The sequence below is a fragment of the Triplophysa rosa genome, unplaced genomic scaffold, assembly GCF_024868665.1.
Source record: "Triplophysa rosa unplaced genomic scaffold, Trosa_1v2 scaffold54_ERROPOS3237409+, whole genome shotgun sequence".
Taxonomy (NCBI): domain Eukaryota; kingdom Metazoa; phylum Chordata; class Actinopteri; order Cypriniformes; family Nemacheilidae; genus Triplophysa; species Triplophysa rosa.
In genome coordinates, this window is record NW_026634564.1 from 75,858 (window position 1) to 99,566 (window position 23,709).

At 43.3% G+C, this 23,709-nt stretch overlaps 1 protein-coding gene across 1 annotated transcript; it reads right to left on the bottom strand.

Moving 5' to 3' along the window:
• Positions 1-2,260: 2,260 nt before the first annotated feature.
• Positions 2,261-9,818, bottom strand: LOC130551029 (uncharacterized). Its single transcript, XM_057328565.1, has 3 exons — positions 9,440-9,818; positions 4,387-4,414; positions 2,261-4,093 (listed from the first exon to the last, which is right to left on the bottom strand). Exon 3 carries the CDS (start codon positions 3,186-3,188, stop codon positions 2,559-2,561), a length of 630 nt encoding a protein of 209 aa, XP_057184548.1. The 5' UTR covers positions 3,189-4,093; positions 4,387-4,414; positions 9,440-9,818; the 3' UTR covers positions 2,261-2,558.
• Positions 9,819-23,709: the final 13,891 nt, after the last annotated feature.

The window sequence follows — 23,709 nt, forward strand, 5'->3', positions numbered from 1 at the left end:
AAATATTGAAATTTACTGACCCTACAGTCAAACCTCCCACTCTAAAAAAATAAATTCAGGTGTAATCATATCTGTATTTGATGTAGAAGGATATTTAATTTACATACAGAATGCTGTTTCTTCATCAGTGTGTTCTCAGTACCATGCTGTCTTCAGCTTTTTGGCTCAAATTCATGCCACCTACTCAAAGAGACAGGAAAAGAGATGAAGGCTGTTGCTAATGTAATTTTGAAAGGATTATCGATATTTTTGGTGTCTGTGGCGGGTGGGTACATTGTCAACAGTTGGTAGTTCAACAGTTCAGCAGTTCTACCTTCCTGCTTAGTTGTCACAAGAGCGAGTCGTACACACATTATGTGCTTGTCAAGATAAATAGCTGCCGTCAGCCAAACGTGGAGTTAGACAAACACTTGTGTAATCGTATCTGTTAAAGACAGCATTAAAGAGAACATAAACCTTAGCTGGAGAACTGCCTAGCATCAACTAATTCCTCGTCGCTTTGTTTGCGTTCATTCAACTTGAGGACCATCTAAAACTCAAATCCTGATGGGCATGTCACTTTCTGAGAGATGACTAAAACTATTTCAAAACACTGACACACTTTCTACTGACAGCTAGAAAAATAACTGTCAACTTAAGTCACTCATAATTATCAAAGCTACTATGATGCATTAAATTGTGTGGGCCACCTGTTTAATCAGGCACTTGCTTAAGCATTTTTCATTTACAGTTTGCTGTGCTGCATTTTCCCTTTTAATTTTTGACAAGGTTTTACCGACAAAATGGTCAGTAAACTTGTCAGTAGCATAAAACTTCACAATGCCAGGCTAGATATTGGTAACCATTTCTTTTCTATTTTATTCCGTACTCTGTTCAAGACTTTTTGTTTGATTGAAGTTGTCTATGGCAAAATGATTTTCATCTGTTACAAATTAACTTTTATATACAGTAAATCATGTCACAACTTGACACAGATTAACCCTATAAGCTATATTGAAACTGCACAGACTGAGAATTTGTCTTTACCAGCCTAAAACAGACAAAAAGTGAAATGAAAATCTGCGGATGTGGTTTCGCTCCCATTTGGTTACGGAAAACCTAAAGGCATGTCATTGGGTAACGCCCAAAGACTAACCGTGAGCTTGTTAAAAGAGAGGACAGAAGTCAAAGCGGTTTTCCTGTACACACAGATCTTGAATGTGGATGGAGGCTTGTGGCCATGACCTCTCACTTTAGGGAGCTCCAGTTCCAACTTGTGATGTGATCTCTACACATTGATGACTCACAGAGCCCCCCAAAAATAACCAGGAGTAATAAATGTAGAAATAAGTGGTCAGTATGGTGATATATGTGTTTTAATACTGTATTATGTATGTTCTTCTAGTAAAAGGAAAATTAAAGAGAGACCAGGATGCTCGAAAAGCATAAAATAATCTACCAAAGAGATCTGTTTTTTTTATAAATTTAACAAGCAAATATTTCCAAGTGGTTGCAAAAATATTAAGATTTCAGCTCAATTCTAATTTCATAAAATATAATAAAGCAGTAAACCATTAGTTTGTTACAGTGCCATTAATACACTCTTAAATAAAGGTTCTGCACAATGCACCATTTTTGTCTGTATGGTTCCATAAAGAACATCCAAAGAAAGTGTAGGGAAAATGTATTTATAAGGTAGGTTCTTTTAAGAACCTTTGATGGTTCTTTGATGAACAAACATTATTCTTCTACGGCATCGCTGTTAAGAAACTTTTGTAGCAAGCTTATTTCCAAGAGTGTAGTTTGTTCTAAGTTCAACAAGGAGTTAAATTATGAATGCTTACTAAAATAAACGTCTGCACAGTAATATTGTTCATTTCCCTAACTATGGGCTGTTTGCTGTTGCCAAACAGTGAAACAACATAGCATTATAGTCCATAATATAGAATGTGCACTGTAAAAATTAAAGGTTCTTTGAGTAACCATTTGGGGTTCTTCACATTGCCACGCCGGCGGAACCCTCAGGGGAACTCAAGGCATCGCTTCATGAAGGGCAGTTCTCTGAGGAACCCTCGAGGCTTCTTGGGGATCCCTTTTATTAAAATGGTCTGGAACCATCTTGGGTGCTTCAAGGCACCATTTCACAGTTTATATTTGCTTTTCACAATATTTTAATATGCAGAAATACTAAAAGCAAATACAAAGCAAACAGTTTATTGATAAACAACAACAATTTACATTGAATAAATATTCACAAAATAGTCAATATTGTACATTACAATTCTAAATTCATGAAATCAAATATATAATTAATATTGTGTTGGTGATATTGTTATAAATGAAAACAACATCTTAACAAAACTAGCCAAATAATTTGCCTTAACTTTAAATATAAATACAGAAATGTTTCAGGTACTTTGTGTCACGGGTGTGGCAAGAAAGAACCCAAGCACAGGCAGCGGGAGTACGGGGATAACAAACAGACTTTTAATGACAACCAAAAACCCCAAACAAAGACCCGCAATGGGGTAAAACTCATGAACAAGCAAAACAATAAACAAGTACAGAATGAAGACTAACTAAACAATAGACTGAATAAACACTTGACAAATGACAAACGCCGGCTGCACCGGCGTGGACGCTCCTCCGCTGCGCCTCTCCCTCCTTCTCCGCACCACCGGATCCATAGCCGATCTTGGCAAATCCGTGGGGACCGGAGGGAGTTCCGCAGCGGAGGAGTCCGCCGACGTCATACCTGGAACCCCCCTCTCCCGCCCACTGCTGGCGCCGCCAGAGTGAACGGGGACCGTGGAGCTCAAGCCGGAGGGTACTGAGTCCCCCCGGGTAGCGGCAGCCAGGTCGAGGCCCTCCGGCGTGATCGACCGCGAGGTGGAAGTCCCACGTGGAACCCCACCCCCGGGATCGTCCCGGTTGGCCATGAACCTGACCATTTCCGCGAACCCTAGGGGACCAAGCAGCCTCTTCTCAGACGGGGTGAGGCGCTGAGTGAGGCAGCAGTTGAAGATCGTCTTCAACTCTGCCTTGTTGAACTCAGTCGCCTCTGCCACCGCCGAGATTGCTCCGGTGAACTCCCGGTTCCCGTAGTTTCCCTGGCGGAACCCTAGCAGCAAGCGGGCTATGGCGGACCGTGAGGATGACGCCGTGCCATCCATCTTGCTGCCCGCTGGGTTCTGTTTGGGCTCGTTCATTCTGTCACGGATGTGGCAAGAAAGAACCCAAGCGCAGGCAGCGGGAGTACGGGGATAACAAACAGACTTTTAATGACAACCAAAAACCCAAAACAAAGACCCGCGATGGGGTAAAACTCATGAACAAGCAAAACAATAAACAAGTACAGAACGAAGACTAACTAAACAATAGACTGAATAAACACTTGACAAACTAAACTAAACTAAACACTTACTGAGACGACGAAACAGGAACAGGAACAGGCAATACTGAAATACAGTGGACGAGTAACAAGACGGACTGAATACAATTACCGAGCACAGGACAATGAAACATGAGGGTATTATATAGGGCAAGAACAAACGAGGGATAACGACACAGGGCAGGTGAGAAACATTAGACATGGCAGGGAAGCAATACATGAAACGAGAGGGGCGGGGCCAATGACAAGACACGAGAAAGCACGTGAGATGTCAAAATGTAAACAACTCATGGCTTTCTCACATGAAACCTAAGGGCTCCGTCCCGATCCTGCCACATGACTAGAAATACATAACCAAGAAGGCAGGACCGTGACAACTTTGTACAAATGTACAACTGTAAAAAAATCCAGCAAAAAAGTAGTCTCTAATAGCAAGGCCTACACCAATGGTAAAGTTGTAATTTGCCAAAAAGCAAATCCTTGCGAGCAAGGAAAAAACAATGCTGTTCTCTCCAAATGGGTTTCCTGCTATTACCAGGTGGTGTGAGGATCCAAAGTCAAAATAATTTCTATAGTGCATTTCACAATTTTGTATTGCTAAAGTAGATATGTATTTATGGCAAAAAGAGAACAGGAGCTGCGGCTGTTGGCCTTAGGTGTCCCAGGCAGTGCAAGGATGAGCACCAGGGTGGGCTGGAGCTGGGTGTGTTGGCCTGGGTGTCCCTGGGAATAAGACATAGATACAAAAAAGAGGGATTAAGATAACGTCTCAAAACATTACATTTAATCATTTAGCACATCACAAATTGGTTTACAAATGTAACAATAAACAAAAAATTACAATGTTTGTTAGTCACTGCTTTGGTCTATGGTTAAGGAGTACAATAGGGTATTTATAGCAACAACTGTAATAATCCACTTTATTCCGATTTTTTCATTGTCAGTGAATGTTTTTACATCTGCAAATATAACAAATAACATAATAATAAAAATATCACAATAAATATAATACTTACTTTTTTTTTGCTGCTCAACTGGATAATACTGAAAATTCAGAGGAAAAGGATAAAAACAACTGAATATGATAAAAATATTTAATTACAGACAATTTATGTAACATGGGTGGGGAAACCATTCAACACAAACAACAAAAAGTAAAAAAAAAAAGAAAAAAGTGGCTAAAAGTCATTGTTTGTCATTCAACACTAACGTTACCCATTTAACATTAGCCCCACAAGCTTCATCATTAACTTGTATTCGTTAGCATCTCGGCTAAAAAAAGCGCTGTCTACACTGTGTAAAATAAATAAACGGTTTAAACAGCCAAAAACGACCATACAATTAGAAGTGTCAGAGTACACATTTATATAAATAGTATATAGTTAATATATTTCAGTTATTTATATATTTTGACTTTACTTGTCAAAAAATATACTTGTCAAAATCGACTGTCCCCTCCAATGGGACAGTCGAGAGGTAGTTGCGATCCGTTATTTTGAATTCCCGCCTGTGGCGCGAGGGGACACCGGTGAAAACTCGTACCGCCTCGTGCCATACAAATGTTTGTGAACTGACTGCTCTGTATGCTTTAGAAATGCTATTAGGCTTGTTTGAGATGCACCTTGCCTCGCCTGTAAAGAAGACGAGAGTAGGCGGCTGCAGTAAGGGGAGGAGTGAAAAGAGCGCAGGCTAGATGGACACTTCCCAAATCGCGCTGTCGAGTCGACTGGAAACGGCAGCAATGGAATAGATCGCGTTCACGTTTTCTATCGCATTTTTCTTGGGCCAACTGAGTTTAAAAGTGAAAAATGTTCTAAATCGTATATTAGACAAACCATGTCAAGGCTGAACGAAAGAATTTAGATATGTTCTTTGACAAACGAATGCTTAAAACTTAGAACCTCCTATTTCAGGTTTACAGTTTATCTCCCCCCAAAAAATACATTTCAAAATTGTATGTGATATTTATCCTCCCTGGGGAGTTCCTATATTGTGTAAATTCTGTGTAAATTCTATTGTGTATTGTACACAGCAAAATCGCCAGTGTTAAAAAGGGTCAAATTAACGCTCACAGTGTTTATATAATCCACACTTTGAGAGTGTGGATTATATATACACCGTGAGTGTTAATTTGACCTTTTTTAACACTGGCGATTTTACTGTGTATTGTGTAAACTCTGTAACTCATTTCCAGAAAACACAGACCCTATTTTTCCCTATAATTCCTAGACAAAGTGCAATAATTGTGGTTAAATGAGTAAAATGTTGTGAATTTAACATGTCGTTTATAAAAAATGTAATATGGAAACTGTGAAAAAGGAGGTCAAACTTTTTTTTTAATATTAATAACTTTTGTTAGCTAAGAATTTAATTCCCAAATGTATTTTTTTAATTGTTTGTAGTATTTAATTATTTGGGACAATATTTAAAAATGCTGTCAAAAGCAAATAATAAAAAGCTGGAATTTTGTTAGACTTATTCGATAATATAAATAATATTTCTTGTTTTGAATTTACTAATATGGATGGATTGAACATTTTGATTTTTTTTCATTCTTTTTTGTCTTTGTTGTTTTGTTTGTATTATCTTTAATTGTTTTTTTCTCGTCTGTTTTTTAATGTAAACTGTATACCATCTTGTTTTGTAATGTTTTTGTTATACTTTAATAAAAAAATGCTTTTTATCGCAGATGAAATCTATGCAATTGAATTGCCTTTACATCAAGGTGCATGAGGACTATATATATGTCACCTTGGTGTGTTTTTTCCACATATAAATCTCAAAACCTACTTCAGTTAATGGGCTTATTAATGGAACACTTACAGTTTTTCTCGATTGCTAAAACACTATAACCAGGCTTTTGAACTAAAATTTCAAAACCATAACGGCATTTTTCAAAAAGCACACCCATTTTGCTGAACTATAAACACTATTCCCCTGCTTCAACACATGAGTCAGATTTGGTGAACTGTTACTGCAAAACTCTACACACAAATCCCTACATTTTCAGTGCTTACACCATGTGGAAAAGGAGGAGGAGGAGGAGGAAGAGGAGGAGGAAGAGGAGGAGGAGGAGGAGGAGGAGGAAGAGGAAGAGGAGGAGGAGGAGGAGGAAGAGGAGGGAAGAGGAGGGATGAAAAGGCCCGGAAGAGGGAAATGAGATAAGAGGATAAAGAGAGAAGAGAGGAAGAGAAGGAGAGAGAAGAGGAGAATGAGAGGAGGAGGAAGGGCGAGAGTAGGAGAGAGAGCAGAGAGAGGAAGTTTTCTAACATCTTCTGCCTGCATACTCTCCCTTTCTAAACCCGATAGGAAGTTTTCTCGCATCGGTGGAAAGTGTATGACCGAAAACCTTATATCCGTGCTCACCTCCTCCAGGCCATGGAAGAAGCCTGCCTAGACATATCGATAGATGCATGCCAAGGTTGGATCAGGCATGCAAGAGTATTTTACCCTCGCTGCCTGGCTAGGGCCAATATAGCCTGTGATGTGGATGAGATTCTCTGGCCTGACCCAGAACAAAGACGGGATGCTGAGGTGGAATAATTTTTTTTTTACAGTTGTGCTGTGTAGTACATGAATGAATAAAAATGTGCCAATGTATACATAGGTTGTGTCTTGTGTTCATGTGAAAAAGTTTTTGAGGGGGAGAACCATAACTTACCAGTTTTGGAAATATTGTTTTGAATTGATCTCACCAGTGTCTAAGACTATGTTGCAGTGTGGGTTTTTTTGAGGGCTTGTGTTTCATGTCTGCAGGAAAAGTTTGTTTTTTCAGCAAGTTTGAATGGTTTTGAGAAGAGAGCTTCATTTTGACCTGACAATAGGATGTTTGGAGAATTGGGTGAGATGTTATGGATTTGTGTTTACTGTTTTGAGAATACGAGGCATAATTTCAAGAAATGTGTTTTAGCAATCGAGAAAAACTGTAAAAAAAAAAATCAGCTGACATTCTCGCCAATGAGCATTTAAGCTGTGTCGTCAGTAAGTTGTTTCCCATCATGCTGTCGTACCGCATCCGGGATGCCTGCACGATCCGTTCACGCATGCGCATAATGACGTAGTAGACAATTCTGTTTAGCGACGACACTGCACGATCTGTTCCACGCTTGAGCACCTTTGTACCGCGACTTTCACTACTGTCCACCTCTGGTCTCATGTCACTTCTGTGTGCACACTATGCGTTGAAATACTCTGTAACGTTTCCCCAGACTTGTTTGTAGTTCTTTCTTCATGTAAGTGCAGATAGTCTAGGCAGAAATGCATATTATGTTCCTTATTGTGTTCTGTAACCACCATTGAAGGGATTATTCCTCATTTAGATTATATAGATAGATATATTAGCCTATATATAGACCCATACTAATACAAAACGAGTCGATTTAAAGTGAACTAATATTAGCAGCTTTTAATAAAAACCGTCTTTGACAATACTACTGACCTCAGATCGAAACACGGCAAGTTAAGTAGGCCTAATGCCATGCAGCAATGAATCGCAAAGGGGAGTATGGAGGAAACTGAAGGTTTGCAGTGACAGACTCTCAAGACTCAGACTTTATTCCACATGTAACCAAAATCGTGTATGTTCATGTAACAACTCCTTTATTATTTTGGATTGGCAACCACGTAAACACATCGTAATGCATAGCGTAAGCTACATTTTAAAACATCAAAATAGACCCGCCGTGAACTGTTAAATGAAAAACACGACGTAGCCTACAAAAATATGCCGCCAGTTGTGCCGTCTGGCCGTCAAGCGTTTCATCGCATGCTTGACACCAATAGTGTAGGGAAACCGTGAAGTTGTTTACTACGTCATTATGCGCATGCGCAGAACGGATCGTGCAGGCATCCCGGATCGTGTACCGACAATGCTTTTCATCAGCGCAGTCGGTGGAGAGCAACTGCGCCAGACTGAAGAATCCGATACAGCCACCTGGCCGTCGCAAGAGTTTTTTGACACACGTCAGCATGACATCAGAGCAAGGCGGACGTAACTCGGAAACATTTCTTACCGGCATGCATCTCGCGCTGATCACCGGTGATTGGTTCTGCGCAGAATTTGGCCATCTCAAACGAGCCTATTCTAATGCCGTATGCGTTTTGTCATAAGGTGATCAGTCTGCGCAGAGCTGGAAAAAGTTAAACCCACATACTAAGGAAAGCGCCACATGGCACATGCATTGACGCTGCGACATTGGGCCAACAGCACTACAGTACTGTGGAGGGCGAGACTGCACAATAAACACACAGAGCAGCTGCAGTTTGTTTGAATGGAAGGCACAACAACATTACATTTTCAAAAGATTTCAGTGACTTAGGATCTACTTATAGAATGAATAGTTATTGAATGATAGTTTTGTCTCCAATTAATATAATATCAATAGTAAGAAATATAAAAGAATTAAAAGCTTGCTGAAATTTTTCAAAATAACATTTAGCCTTTTCTAATCATGTGCATGATTTTAAAATGTGTGTTCACATAGCAGGGACCACAAACCAAACTTTGGCCTATTCTTATTCTTATAAAGCATCCAAATGGTCAGACACTAAAAATCCCTATTTCATGCAGAATTTTTTGGGGTTCCTCTAGATACTGTCTTGTACAAGAGAGATTCTCCAGGAACCACTTACAAGTTTACAGATCTTACAAGAACCATCTTTTTAGAATTTGAGTTCCTTCAATAACCCGCAAAGCACTTTGAGGTCCCAGTGTAGTGAAAAGGTGACTCCAGAACTTCAGAACTGAATATGGGCTTATTCAAGAATCTTCTAAGTTCCTGGAAGCGCAAAGACTATAGATGGTTCCACCAATAACCCTATTATAAGAAAAAGAGCTTCGAAACCCTTAAAATAAGGTGTAAGGTTCTTTGAGTACACAACAGGATATTTGAGGCACCTTTTATTTATAAGAGCAGAGGCTCCACGGCTCGTTTATAAGCACGTCGGTGCCCATCCTTAAATAACATGTTCATCACAATGACAATAAAAATTCGATCAATCTTATCTTTAAGCCCTACTTTCCAAAATACTCAAATGCAATGCTAACTCTGAAACATGGCATTAACTTACCTCTCTTTGTGATGCCTTTGCAGGTGTCTTACGAAATTGGATGTTATCCCACATGTTTCGGGGAAAGTTTCCTTTTAAGCGCACTGTCGATACATTTATTATGGTTTGTAAAACCAATCTGTATTATGCCGCTGCTCGCTGACATCGTGCCTGATGAATGATTGATGCTGGTTCGCGCCGCGGACGAATCATTCATTCGAACCGGTTCTTTCTTTTTAGTGAACCGGTGTAACCAGTTCAGCTGAATCGTTCCTGTTTAGCGTCTCCCGTAAACACGTAATATTATCCACAAATTAATTCAGTCATTCACTTTCTGGCGTGCATGACAGTCCCGCGAACTTGAACCAATATACCGGAGTTATTTAGTTACAACAACAGCACACACTGAACTGAACTGCTGTTTGAAGAGAGAACTTATGAGCATGCGCACCTCTCGTTCTAGAGTCGAGAGTCGGCAACAGTTTTCGGATCACAAGAATATTGCTCTATCAATGTTTTGTTTTGAAGGAGAACATAAAACATATATCGCTGGACTCGGACGAGACCGAGTAGAACATTTGCCAGACCAATGACCAAGTCCGAGTTCAAATACCAACGAGTCCAAGACAAGTCCGAGACCATTAAAAAACGTCTCGAGACCTGACTCGAGTAGGCTACTACAGCACTAATAGCCTTCCCGATACTATTCGAGGGTCAGACACACTCTCCCAATTTAAATCTAGATTAAAGACACATCTTTTCAGCCAAGCATTCACTTAATGCAAAATATGCAAAATAAACCACCGGGAGACTGCATTTATTAGATATTATTTACTAGAATAATCTTGCATGTTCTATAAACACCATGCACTGTGCTGTGTTTTACCTTTTTTGTGTTATTCAGTTTTTCTTACTTTCTCCTGTAAAGCGCTGTATAAATAAAATTGAATTGAATTGAATGACATTTCATTGTCATGTGACCCATTTGTTCAGTGACCTACGATGTCATTAAAATGAGCCTGGCTAACAGTATTGGTTCAATATTGTTCTATTTCTTACTTTTTGATTTTGGTGGCTACTCATGGGATAGAATAATATCCATCCGATGGATACTTAATAGCGGTAGAACATCCAAGTGTTTCGGGTCTTTTGAATTCTAAGAATTCACACAATCTAAAATGGTGCTAAAACGACACATTTTGTTTTCTGTTAAAACATCTCTGTTTTATTTGTAGGACAACACATTTAGTGTTAATTTTCATTTATTTCACACAAAATCAACACAAGCAATGTGTTTACTTAACACATTCTTTTTAAGAGTGGACATAATACTCATTTCACATACTATTTAGGGAAGAATGGGGTTTTGGACACAGTGTACAGTAAATGATTTTTCAGTGTTTGAGGGGTAAACCCCCATTGCTGCTGCAGCTGTTAGTGTCTCTGTGTTTGCCTTGAACTGAGTTCCATATTTTGGTATAAATACATTGGGACAAGCCCTCCCTATGTGTTGGCTACTCCTGCTAAATGAAGCTGATCAATCACAGAGGTGGAAGCTGCGACAGTGATTTAAGCGCCTCCTCTTTGGTCATGGTGGCCCATGTTTCCACTGGCAGATGCCACCTGAGCCTCCTGCAGACAGATGGTGGATAAGAAGAGGAGAGTTGCCCCCTCCCTGTCTTTCAGTCTTGAGGGCAGCTGCTCTGTGCGTGGCATGGAGAGAAGCCTGGCATTAAGACGGCGGTAGAGCTTGTGGACTTCGGCCTACGTCTGAGGTCCTCCTGGCAGGGCTTCTGTCAATGCGTCCAACCCGTAATGCTGGAACTCATCAGCGGCTGTTGGAAAGAATCGATTGATGTTGAAAGAGTTGTGAAGAGAGTGGGCAAGGAAAAGCTGACCTACATTACCGTAAAATACAGTAACATGGACCTGTCGGTCTCATTGATGATTAAAGGGTCTTTGATAAAAAATAATGTTTGCTTAACCTTTGTTTTATTTTAGTATATTTTGTGGAAACGTCTATGGATTCCATGGAACACTAGCTGTGTCGCCAGAGCAACGCATTGGGAAACACCTCTGTGTGACCGCATCTCAACTCAACTTTATTTATATAGCGCTTTTACAATTTTCATTGTTACAAAGCAGCTGTACATGAGACATATTGACTATAAGCAAAATAATTAAAGTTGTACCTGCAAAAACAAGAAAAGGTTGAAAACACAGAAGACAGACATACCCACATACAAAACACTCCACACACACAATATGCACACGTACTAACACACATAGACATAGAGACACACACACACACACGGATGCGCACGCACACACACACAACACACACACACACACGTACGTACACAGACAAGTACGCACACACACACACGCTCAGTGAGAGCACACATTTAGGATAAAGGAGAGAGAAGCACAGGTCAAATATAACAGACTATAAATTCCTATATGCAATATTAATTAAGTAAAACTTTAAAATTCTAAAGCAGCCCCCCCGGTCAGGCAGATAGTGCAAAAACAGTATGCAAACGGTGGCGAGGAACCCAAAACTCTAATCGAGAAAAAAAACCTCAGGAGAACCCAGGCCCAACCAGGGGATTCCAGTTCCCCTCTGGCAAAAGCTGCTGCCTCTGCACAAGCTCCAGAGAACTTGCACAACAAGGCTAAATAAAATAAATAAACTTAATAATAAAATAAATTATAGTTTAAGATTATCATTAATAATCTAATAGCATTTGAAGTTTTGTGGTGAAGACATGTCAAGAGACCGCGTCCTTCTTTATCCAGCTCTATCATCTCAGCTCTTGTCAGGTCCCCACTTCCCATTCTCCGCTCTACCATCAGGTCAGGCCATGAACTGCATCCTGCTCGCTGTGGTAACCTTGGAACAATGAGACAAGACTGGCTGAGAGTAGAGTACTGTTCTGTACTCTTTGATGCAACAAGTACATCAGTTGTGTTTTTGGTTCCGGTTGATCTAACTAATGCAGCCTAAACCCTCTGAAGATTTATATTATGGAAGAGTAGTGTATGCAAGATTAAAAAGATGCGTCTTTAGTCTAGATTTAAACTGACAGAGTGTGTCTGCCTCCCGGACAGTGCAGGGAAGACTATTCCAAAGTTTAGGCGCTAGATAGGAAAAGGATCTACCACCTGCACTTGATTTTGAAATTCTAGGTATTACCAACTGACAGGACGCCTGAGAGCGTAATGCACGTGAAGGACTGTAATACAAAAGGAGTTCATTCAAGTACTGAGGAGCTAAACCATGTAAGGCTTTATAGGTAATAAGCAAGATTTTAAAGTTAACGCGATGCTTTATAGGTAACCAGTGCAAGGTTGACAGAACCGGGCTAATATGTTCATACTTTTTTGTACGTGTAAGAACTCGAGCTGCCGCGTTTTGGACCAATTGGAGTTTTTGTAATAAGCCTGCAGGGCAACCACCTAACAGTGCATTACAGTAATCTAGTCTTGATGTCATGAATGCATGAATTAACTTCTCTGCATCTGACATTGACAGCATATGACGTAGTTTAGATATATTCTTAAGATGGCAAAACGCAATTTTACAGGTGTTGGCGACGTGGCTCTCAAATGACAGATTACTATCGAATAGAACGCCAAGATTCTTTGCTGACGACGAGGGTTTTATGGAACATCCGTCAATAGTTCTGAATCTGAAGCACGTGTGTCAAATAAACTCATAATGAGGTAATGAGCGGGATGCCGGGCGGACCAAGAGTACAAAAGGGCATCCCAAATAAGCACACTCAGCTTTTTGTGCCTCAGCAAGTGGCTGCATGTATGTTTGTGCGTCTGAAGCATGGCTCATAAACAGCGGTACATTACGGACAGGGACACGAATGATTTATGTGTAATGTGTCTGGGAGTGCAGTACGCACAGTCAGCTCTCGAGGGACTTGGCTGTGTGCACTGCGAGCGGCTTCCCATTCGCACACTGCGCTCCCGCCTGGCACTCTTTGAGGAAGGTGCCGAGGCAGAGCGGCGACTGCAATTGTGGGGGTCATAATTGGATCTCGTAGAGGCGTCTGGGTCAGTTTCTATCTCCTCCTAGGCGGCATTCCTTCCTCCTTCTGACGTGGCGGGAGCGGGTTCTCCCACCCCCGGAGGTGCAGCTTCCAAAGTGGTGCCTTCCCTTCCTTTCTGACCTCCACGGCGAGCTGTCTAGGTCATGGAGGCACCCCCACTCAGCCCGTACATTCCCTCCCCACTCCAACATTTACTCCAACATCTACTCAGGCAAAGAAAACTTTGGCGAAAAAGCAGTCCTAGCCTCCGGGCTGGGTATGCTGGGGGCTGCCCCTGCTGAGGTGGAACGAAGCGCACCTCAGTTTATGGTACCCACCTAGCCTCGGTGGGATCATGACAAAATTTCAAATGCTATTAGATTATTAATGATAATCTTAAATCTACAATTTACCTTATTAGTAAGTTTATTTATTCTTATTTAGCCTTGTTGTGCAAGCACTGTTGAGCTTGTGCAGAGGCAGCAGCTTTTCCCATAGGGGAACTGGAATCCCCTGAGTTTTGGGTTCCTCGCCACCGTTTGCATACTGTTTTGCACCATTTGCCTGGCCGGGTTCTGCTCTAGAATTAGAATATTAAAGTTTTACTTAATTAATATTGCATATAGGAATTTATGGTCTGTTTATTATTTGACCTGTGTTTCTCTTTCCTTTATCTTAAATGTGTGCTTTCACTGTGCGTGCGTGGCTGTGTGTGTGTGTGTGTGTGTGTGCGTGCTTGTCTGTATGTGTGTTCATGTTTGTATATCCTGGTGGGGACCTAAACCTGAATGCACACCAACACATGGGGACTCATGTCACCGTGGGGACCAAAATTGAGGTCCCCATGGGCAAAAAAGCTTATAAATTGTACAGAACAATATTTTTTTAAAATCTAAAAATGCTAAAAGTTTTCTATGATCTTTAGGTTTAGGGATAGGTTTAGGGATAGGGGATAGAATATACAGTTTGTACAGTATAAAAAACATTACGCCTATGGACTGTCCCCACGTGTGTGTGTGTGCGTCTGTGTGTGTGTCTATATCTATGTGTGTCAGTACGTGTGCATATTGTGTGAGTGGAGTGTTTTGTATGTGGGTATGTCTGTCTTCTGTGTTTTCACCTTTTCTTGTTTTTACAGGTATAACTAATTGTTCCCTTTCTGTCGCTCTCTACGTTGTGTCGAACCGACAGATGGGGTTTGTCCCTGAGAACCAATCGTTTCCGACTACTTAGAAAAGGCCAATGAAAATTGGCAAATGAAATTTGCATGCCGGACTCTGCCCCGGACATCCGGGTATAAAAGGGAGACGGCGTGCATCATTCATTCACCTTTTGTTCTTCGGAGCCTTCGGTTATGAAGATCTTCTCTTGCTGCTTAGCAAAAGCTTCACGTTGCCAGTTCTACAACGTGGTGCAGCGGACTGTCCCTTCCTGCAGCGACTTCCCCTGGGCGTCTCGGCGGTTCCAGAGGTGTTCGAGCCTGCAGATGGTGACTCACCGTCTGCATTCTAAAAGAGCTAATTTCTCCAGCGTGGCATGTCCCGCTGTTCTCTTGGGTGCGGTGTCCTCATCGAGGATGGGGACAAGCACGATGTATGTGTCAGGTGTTTGGGGGTCCAACACGCTGAGACAGCCTTCGTGGACTCATCTTGCCCGCACTGCGGGCAGATGGTCATAGAGACGTTGCGGTCACGGGTGGCTGTTTTCTCCCGAGAATCAGCCACCACCTCGCATGCTTCCCGGGCTGTGACGAGGATGGCTAAGGCCATTCCGTTCGCCAAGGTGAGCGGCGAGGGTGATATAGGGATTTCTGCGAGCGCTAATCCATCGGCCAAATGCTCGCAGACCACTCGCACCCCGTCTCGCTCGCCTCATTGTTCCCTACCTGGTGGTGCCACACCGTCAGCATCCTCCTTCACGCAGTCGGACACGATGCATGATGAGGATGAGATGTCCATCGCAGCATCGGAGAGCGAATTGCTGGCATCAGATCCCGACGACTCTCTGCAGCTCCCCCCTAGGGGGGGACGAGCTCAGGAGGAGGCGGATGTCGAGATGTCGGCCATGCTTTCCCGGGCCGCCGTGTGCATTGGGTTAGAGTGTACTCCGGTGCCTCTCCCCCAGCGCTCACGGTTGGATATGTGGTTCTTGGGCTCTGAGCGCGACTCCAAGCCGTGCCCAACCCCGGTTCCATTTTTCCCGGAGGTGCATGAGGAACTGGCGAAGACGTGGAAAGCCCCCTTTTCGGCGCGTACACGTCAAACCGGTTCCGTCGCTCTCTCTTCCCTCGATGGTGGGGTGGCTAGGGGTTACGTCGACGTGCCCCAGGTGGAACGTGCAGTCGCGGTGCACCTGTGCCCGCAGGCGGCGTCCACCTGGAGAGGTCGACCGAAACTCCCATCCAAGGCGTGTAGGACTTCAGCATCGCTGAAGGCCTACACTGCCGCGGGCCAAGCTGCCTCCTCTCTCCACGCCATGGCCATCCTGCAGGTCCATCAGGCCAAGGCGTTGAAAGAGATCCACGAGGGAAAGACCGACCCGGGGTTAATGCAGGAACTCCGCACTGCCACCGACCTCGCTCTAAGGGTGACCAAGGTGAGCGCGGGCCCTGGGTCGGGGCGATGTCCACCATGGTGGTCCAGGAGAGGCATCTCTGGCTCAACCTTGCGCAGATGAGCGACGCCGAGAAAGTCCGCTTTCTCGACGCGCCCATTGCGCAGGGTGGGCTGTTTGGTGACACTGTCGAGGACTTCGCTCAGCAGTTCTCGACGGTGAAGAAGCAGACGGAGGCGATTAGCCATATTCTTCCCCGCCGAGACTCGGCCGCCCGTAGGCCTTCGAGTTCCCGTGCGGCCTCTGCTTCCCAGCAGCCCCGGCCCCCTTCGAAGCCAGCTCCGGTTCCAGCGCTCCCTACCCAGGCGGCACCCCGGAAGAGGGCGTCGAAGGGGAGACCACCACCCCGTCAGCAACCTTCGAGGAAGAAGCGACCCTGACGAGAAGACCCCAGGGAGGTTAATACCATTGGGCCCGTATCCAGCCATGACATCGCTGGACGGTCGATCCGGGACGGTTCCTGCCCCGTTCCTACATCAGCTGGGGCCTACGGGGGCCTAGCGCCCACTTTTTCACAAAAAGAGTTTCCTATCTCCCTGGGTGTTCTTTACAGCCGCTCTCACCCTCTGTCAGACGTAACCCGCCTCGTCCGCACTCCATACCCTCTTGGGACCTGGATGTAGCCCTGTCAGGTCTCACCAGGCCCCCCTTCGAGCCCCTAGGGGATGCCTCTCTTCCTCATCTTATGATGAAGACGGTTCTCCTTTTGGCGCTCGCCAAAGACTAGGGTCTACATTAGTTAGGATTGGGATAGTTTTTTTCTTTAACAAGCTCTGTTAGATTTTTTTTGTGAGAGATTTTCGTAATTTTCGTGACGTTTAAATTATATATATTTTGAGGATAGTTTATTGATTGTAGTTTAATATGGCGAGTGTAGTTGAAGCTTTTGTTCAATCTCCATCTTGCTTGATACAATGACTAAGGAACAGATGTTAGAAGTAGCTGCGCATTATGAGATAAAACTTTCTGCGGTCCAAAAAAGGTCAAAGGAGGGAATGCGGAAGATGATTAAAGAGATGCTAGTCGATCTTGAAGTTTTGGTCGATAGTTCGGCTCCGTCATTACCTGCTGTGACTGCTCTCTCGTTCGAACAGCAAAAAGAACTGCTTTTAATACAGCGTTAGACCGAATGTGAAAAACTGCGGTTGGAGTTTGAAAAAGCACGTCTAGAACGAGAGCTAGAAGAGAGCTGACAATTTCTTGAACGACAACGTATCCAGATTGAACAACAACGGTTGGATTTAATCAAAGAAGGTACACTTGTAGGTGGGGGTGCCGATGCGTCCTCACCCAAGCTGAATGTAGTTAATAATTTGCGTTTAGTCCCTTACGCTTAATGAATCTGATGTGGAAACGTTTTTTTCTTCTGTTTGAGAGAGTTGCTGTTGCCTATGAATGGAGTGATATTGAACGCGCGTTGCTCCTTCAGTGTGTTTTAACTGGCAAGGTTCAACAGGCTTATTCTTCACTATCGGTTGCAGACAGCCAAATCTATGAAAATGTTAAATCTGTAGTTCTGAAAGTCTACGAACGTGTACCAGAAAGCTATCGACAACAGTTTTGTACACTGCATCGTAATACTAACCAAACGCATGTTGAGTTTGTTAGAGACTTATCCCTGCAGTTTAATCGCTGGTGTATGTCGATGGACATTAAAACATTAGAGGATTTGATAAATCTAATCTTGTTGGAACAATACAAGAATACTTTACCCGAAAATGTTGCCTCTTACATTGCAGAGCGTAAAGTTAAAACCGCGTCCCAGGCCGCTTTGTTGGCTGATGAGTGGGAAATTATTCACCAGTCTCGAGCTGACAGATTCAAAGGTGAGAGCACTACTCATTTTAGTGTAAATTCACCGTTCATTCCTCTGAACCCAAGAGAGTGTTCTTTTAAAAGACCAGCTAGTAATTATGACAGTTCTTGTAATTACTGTTTGGAGAAGGGGCATTGGAAGGCAAACTGTCCAGTGCTTAAATTGAAGTCTGCGGATGCTAGATTGTTTAAATCTGTGAAGCCTGCAGCTTTGGCTGCTAGTTTGCCTGTGTCCGCTAGTACAGTTTCAGTTGATACGCCTGTCTCTATGTGTTTTGTGGAGTCCAGAGAAATATTTCATCTATTTATTTCTAACGGTTTTGTGTCGTTGCCAGGGAGCAATAACCAAATTCCAATAAAGATTTTGAGAGACACTGGAGCGTCAGAGTCTTTCATTTTGGAATCTGTGTTACCATTCTCATCTGATTCGCATACGGGTAAATCACTTCTAATTCGTGGAATTGGGTTGAACACGTTATCTGTACCTTTACACAGGGTTAACCTTATGTGTGACTATGTGCAGGGCGAAGTAGAGCTTGGTGTACGACCGGCTTTGCCTGTTGAGGAGGTGTCACTTGTTCTGGGTAATAACTTGGCTGGTAGTCACGTCTGGGTTAACGAGTTGCCATCCTTGGTGGTTTCTGACGCACCTCTCCTAAATAGTGATCCCGATGAAAGTGCTCAATAGTTTCCCGAAGTGTTTGTTGCATGTGCAGTAACCCGTTCGGCTATTAATGTAAAATCGGATGTAAAACCCGTAAAGGCAGAATCGTCCTTTACTTTGTCTGATTATCCATTGTCTGTGTCTCGTGACGATTTAAGTAAAAAACAACAGCATGATGACACAATAAAATCACAGTACGATCAGGCCTTTGATACCCTCGAAATTCAGAACCGAGCGCAAGGTTATTATGTAAAAGACGGTGTTTTACTGCGGAAATGGTCACCTTTTGACAGCGATAGCGTAGGTGATCCTATTGTCCAGGTAGTAGAACCTGTGAAATTTCGTTCGTTGGTTCTTGAAACTGCCCATGATCGTCTCGCTGGGCATGTCGGTGTTAAGAAAACGTATGACCGTATTCGTTATTTTTACTGGCCTCGGATTAAACGAGATGTTGCCAGTTATGTCAAAACTTGTCATACATGTCAGCTCAATGGCAAACCTAACCAAATTCTAAAGCCGTCTCTCTTGCGTCCAATTCCGGCGGTAGGCCAACCATTTGAACATCTCATTATTGACTGCGTTGGACCGCTTCCTTGTGCAAAATCTGGGAGTGAGTATTTGCTGACAGTGATGTGTCAAGTGACTCGCTACCCTGCTGCTTACCCGTTACGCTCCATTAATACAAAGTCTATCGTGAACGCTCTTGCTCAGTTTATTTCTATCTTTGGCTTGCCTAAGATCATCCAATCGGATCAAGGAAGTAATTTTACTTCAAGCATGTTTGCTGAAATACTTCGACAGTTGGGTATTAAACATAATTTAGCAACTGCATATCACGTGCAGAGTCAAGGAGCCCTTGAGCGTTTTCACTCAAGGTTGAAATCATTACATAGGGCTTACTGTGTCGAATTGGGACTTAACGTTTCTGTACGGATTACAGAAAATTGAATTTGGCTACAAAACCTGACTCTTTTCCTCTACCAAGGATGGAGGATTGCATTGACCAGGTTGGAGCCGCTAAATTTGTGACTAAACTGGATCTACTAAAAGGATATTGGCAAGTCCCTTTAACTGAGCGCGCACATGAGGTATCATCATTTATAACTCTGGGTGGATAATTTTCATACCGTGTAATGAGTTTCGGACTTCGAAATGCGCCTGCGACGTTTCAAAGACTAATGAATAAAATAGTCGCTGAGTTAGAAGGAGTAACTGTTTACCTTGATGATACTATTGTGGTCAGTGAGACGTGGCAGGAGCATCTCCAACGTCTACGATTATTATTAGTTCGCCTCAGTCAAGCCCATTTAACAGTCAATCTAGCCAAATGTGAATTTGCAGGGGCGACTGTTACGTACTTGGGTAAAGTAGTGGGACAGGGGCAAATTCGACCTGTTCGAGCAAAAGTGACGGCAATAGATGAGTATCCTGTCCCAACCACTAAGAAGGAGTTGATGCGTTTCTTGGGTTTAGTGGGTTTTTACCGTTGTTTTTGGAAGAATTTCTCTACAGTTGTTGCTCCTCTGACTGATCTCCTCAAATCCAAGGCATTGTTTGTGTGGTCCGAGTCCTGCCAGAATGCGTTTGAGGTTGTTAAAGCGTTACTTACTTCATCATCGGTCCTGGCGCCACGATTGGAGAAACCATTTAAAATTCAAGTTGATGCCAGTAAGCTAGGTGCAGGGGCATTGTTAGTCCAAGAGGATGATGTGGGAATTGCGCCCCCTGTTTGTTTTTACTCAACTCAATTATTCTACTATCGAGAAGGAGGCGTTGGCTTTAATCTGGGCTCTCCAACATTTCGAGGTGTATGTTGGAGGAAACAGTTCTCCTCCATCAGGAGAGACCTTCTGTCTCAGGAAGGGGTTGCAGTTCTTCACCCCCACCCAGAACTGTGGAAGCTGTGGTCTGGCCTCTGAGGGGGCCAGGCTCGTAGACTCAGGTCTCCCAACTGAGGTTGTGGAGACCATAATTAACTCCAGAGCTCCCTCCACGAGGAAGCTTTATGCCCTTAAGTGGAGAATCTTCACCTCTTGGTGTGCAGCTCGTCTGAGAGACCCAGTTAACTTCCCCTTTGACGTGATGCTGAGGTTTCCGCAGGAGCGATTCTCTGCTGGGCTAACTCCTTCCACCCTGAAGGTTTATGTGGCAGCAGTTTCTGTTTATCATACTCCTTTGGAAGGTTCATCAGTTGGTAGACACCCGCTGGTGGTTCACTTTCTTCGTGGCACTTGCAGGTTTAAACTTGTGAGCCACAATAGGGTGCCGACATGGGACCTGGCGGTCGTATTAGAATGACTTTCCGGGGCTCCATTGGAGCCACTCAACACTGCGCCAGACAGGCTTCTGTCTTTTAAGATAGTGTTCCTTCTGGCCATTACCTCCCTAAAGCGAGTGGGAGATCTTCAGGCCCTGTCGGTATCTCCTACATGCCATGAGTTTGCTCCGGGGATGGTGAAGGCTTTTCTGTACCCGAGGCCGGGTTATGTCCCTAAGGTATGCCGAGGCCCATTGTTCTGCAGGCCTTTTGTCCTTCCCCGTTTAGGAGCACGGACCAGGAGAAGCTGAACTTATGTGTCCTGTGTGAGCACTGGATGCATACATGCTCAGTGGAGGAAATCCGAGCAGTTATTTGTTTGCCTTGGTTCGCCCAGGAAGGGTTATCCACACTTTGAGCAGGTGGATATTGGATACTATCTCGCTTGCTTATGAACTTAGTTAGCCTCATGGCTAACACCTGTTGCCATGGGGGCCCACTCTACTCGAGGTATGGCTACCTCTAAGGCCTTAGGTTCAGGGTGGTCCGCTCACTTTTGTCATATTTTATAACGTCTCGGTTACGGCTGCAACCTCCGTTCCCTGATGGAGGGAACGAGACGTTGTGTTGAGAGATAGACTGGGGGTTTGATCTTCAGATCCTATCATCTCCGAGAGGAATTTAAAACGCCAATGGGCTTGGCGAATGGCACACGCATGTCCCCTCCCCATGCATACGGGTATAAAAGGAAGATGGCGGCGGTCATTCATTCACCCTTTGGGCTGAGGAACCTGAGTGGTATATATCCCGATCGCTGCAGCGGGTCGGCGAAGCATTGAGAGACAGATTGGGGACCTATCTTTACACGGCGCTGAGCCATATCACGACCTCCAGCGGAGCGACACTGACTGGACTTAGTGAGTCACAAGTGAGCACTACCGCGAGATGTAATCTTCCAACTCAACTCAACTCAACTTTATTTATATAGCGCTTTTACAATTTTCATTGTTACAAAGCAGCTGTACATGAGACACATTGACTACAAGCAAAACAATCAAAGTTGTACCTGCAAAAACAAGAAAAGGTTGAAAACACAGAAGACAGACACACCCACACACAAAACACTCCACACACACAACACGCACACGCACCAACACACACAGACACAGAGACACACACACGCACACACACACACACACACACACACACACACACACACACACACACACACACGTACGTACACAGACAAGTACGCACACACACACACGCTCAGTGAGAGCACACATTTAGGATAAAGGAGAGAGAAGCACAGGTCAAATATAACAGATAATAAATTCCTATATGCAATATTAATTAAGTAAAACTTTAAGATTCTAAAGCAGCCCCCCCGGTCAGGCAGATAGTGCAAAAACAGTATGCAAACGGTGGCGAGGAACCCAAAACTCTAATCGAGAAAAAAAACCTCAGGAGAACCCAGGCCCAACCAGGGGATTCCAGTTCCCCTCTGGCAAAAGCTGCTGCCTCTGCACAAGCTCCAGAGAGCTTGCACAACAAGGCTAAATAAAATAAATAAACTTAATAATAAAATAAATTATAGTTTAAGATTATCATTAATAATCTAATAGCATTTGAAATTTTGTGGTGAAGACATGTCAAGAGACCGCGTCCTTCTTTATCCAGCTCTATCATCTCAGCTCTTGTCAGGTCCCCACTTCCCATTCTCCGCTCTACCATCAGGTCAGGCCATGAACTGCATCCTGCTCGCTGTGGTAACCTTGGAACAATGAGACAAGACTGGCTGAGAGTAGAGTACTGTTCTGTACTCTTTGATGCAACAAGTACATCAGTTGTGTTTTTGGTTCCGGTTGATCTAACTAATGCAGCCTAAACCCTCTGAAGATTTATATTATGGAAGAGTAGTGTATGCAAGATTAAAAAGATGCGTCTTTAGTCTAGATTTAAACTGACAGAGTGTGTCTGCCTCCCGGACAGTGCAGGGAAGACTATTCCAAAGTTTAGGCGCTAGATAGGAAAAGGATCTACCACCTGCACTTGATTTTGAAATTCTAGGTATTACCAACTGACAGGACGCCTGAGAGCGTAATGCACGTGAAGGACTGTAATACAAAAGGAGTTCATTCAAGTACTGAGGAGCTAAACCATGTAAGGCTTTATAGGTAATAAGCAAGATTTTAAAGTTAACGCGATGCTTTATAGGTAACCAGTGCAAGGTTGACAGAACCGGGCTAATATGTTCATACTTTTTTGTACGTGTAAGAACTCGAGCTGCCGCGTTTTGGACCAATTGGAGTTTTTGTAATAAGCCTGCAGGGCAACCACCTAACAGTGCATTACAGTAATCTAGTCTTGATGTCATGAATGCATGAATTAACTTCTCTGCATCTGAGATTGACAGCATATGACGTAGTTTAGATATATTCTTAAGATGGAAAAACGCAATTTTACAGGTGTTGGCGACGTGGCTCTCAAATGACAGATTACTATCGAATAGAACGCCAAGATTCTTTGCTGACGACGAGGGTTTTATGGAACATCCGTCAATAGTTAAACAGTATTCTTGGTTGTTACTTATAGCAGTTTTCGGTCCAATAAGTAACACTTCCGTTTTGTCCGAGTTCAGTAATAAAAAGTTGTTACTCATCCAGTTTTTTATATCGACTATGCATTCCATTATTCGATGGAACTGCTGTGTTTCATGAGGCTTCGAGGAAATATAAAGTTGAGTATCATCAGCATAACAGTGAAAGCTAACTCCGTGTCGCTTTATTATATCTCCTAGAGGTAGCATGTATAATGCGAAGAGCAGAGGCCCTAAGACTGAGCCCTGTGGTACACCGTACTGGACTTGCGATTTGCGTGACACCTCATTGTTTATTGC

Coding starts and splice junctions, on each gene's coding strand:
- LOC130551029 (XM_057328565.1), bottom strand. CDS start 3,188: ATGAACGAGCCCAAACAGAACCCAGCGGGCAGCAAGATGGATGGCACG.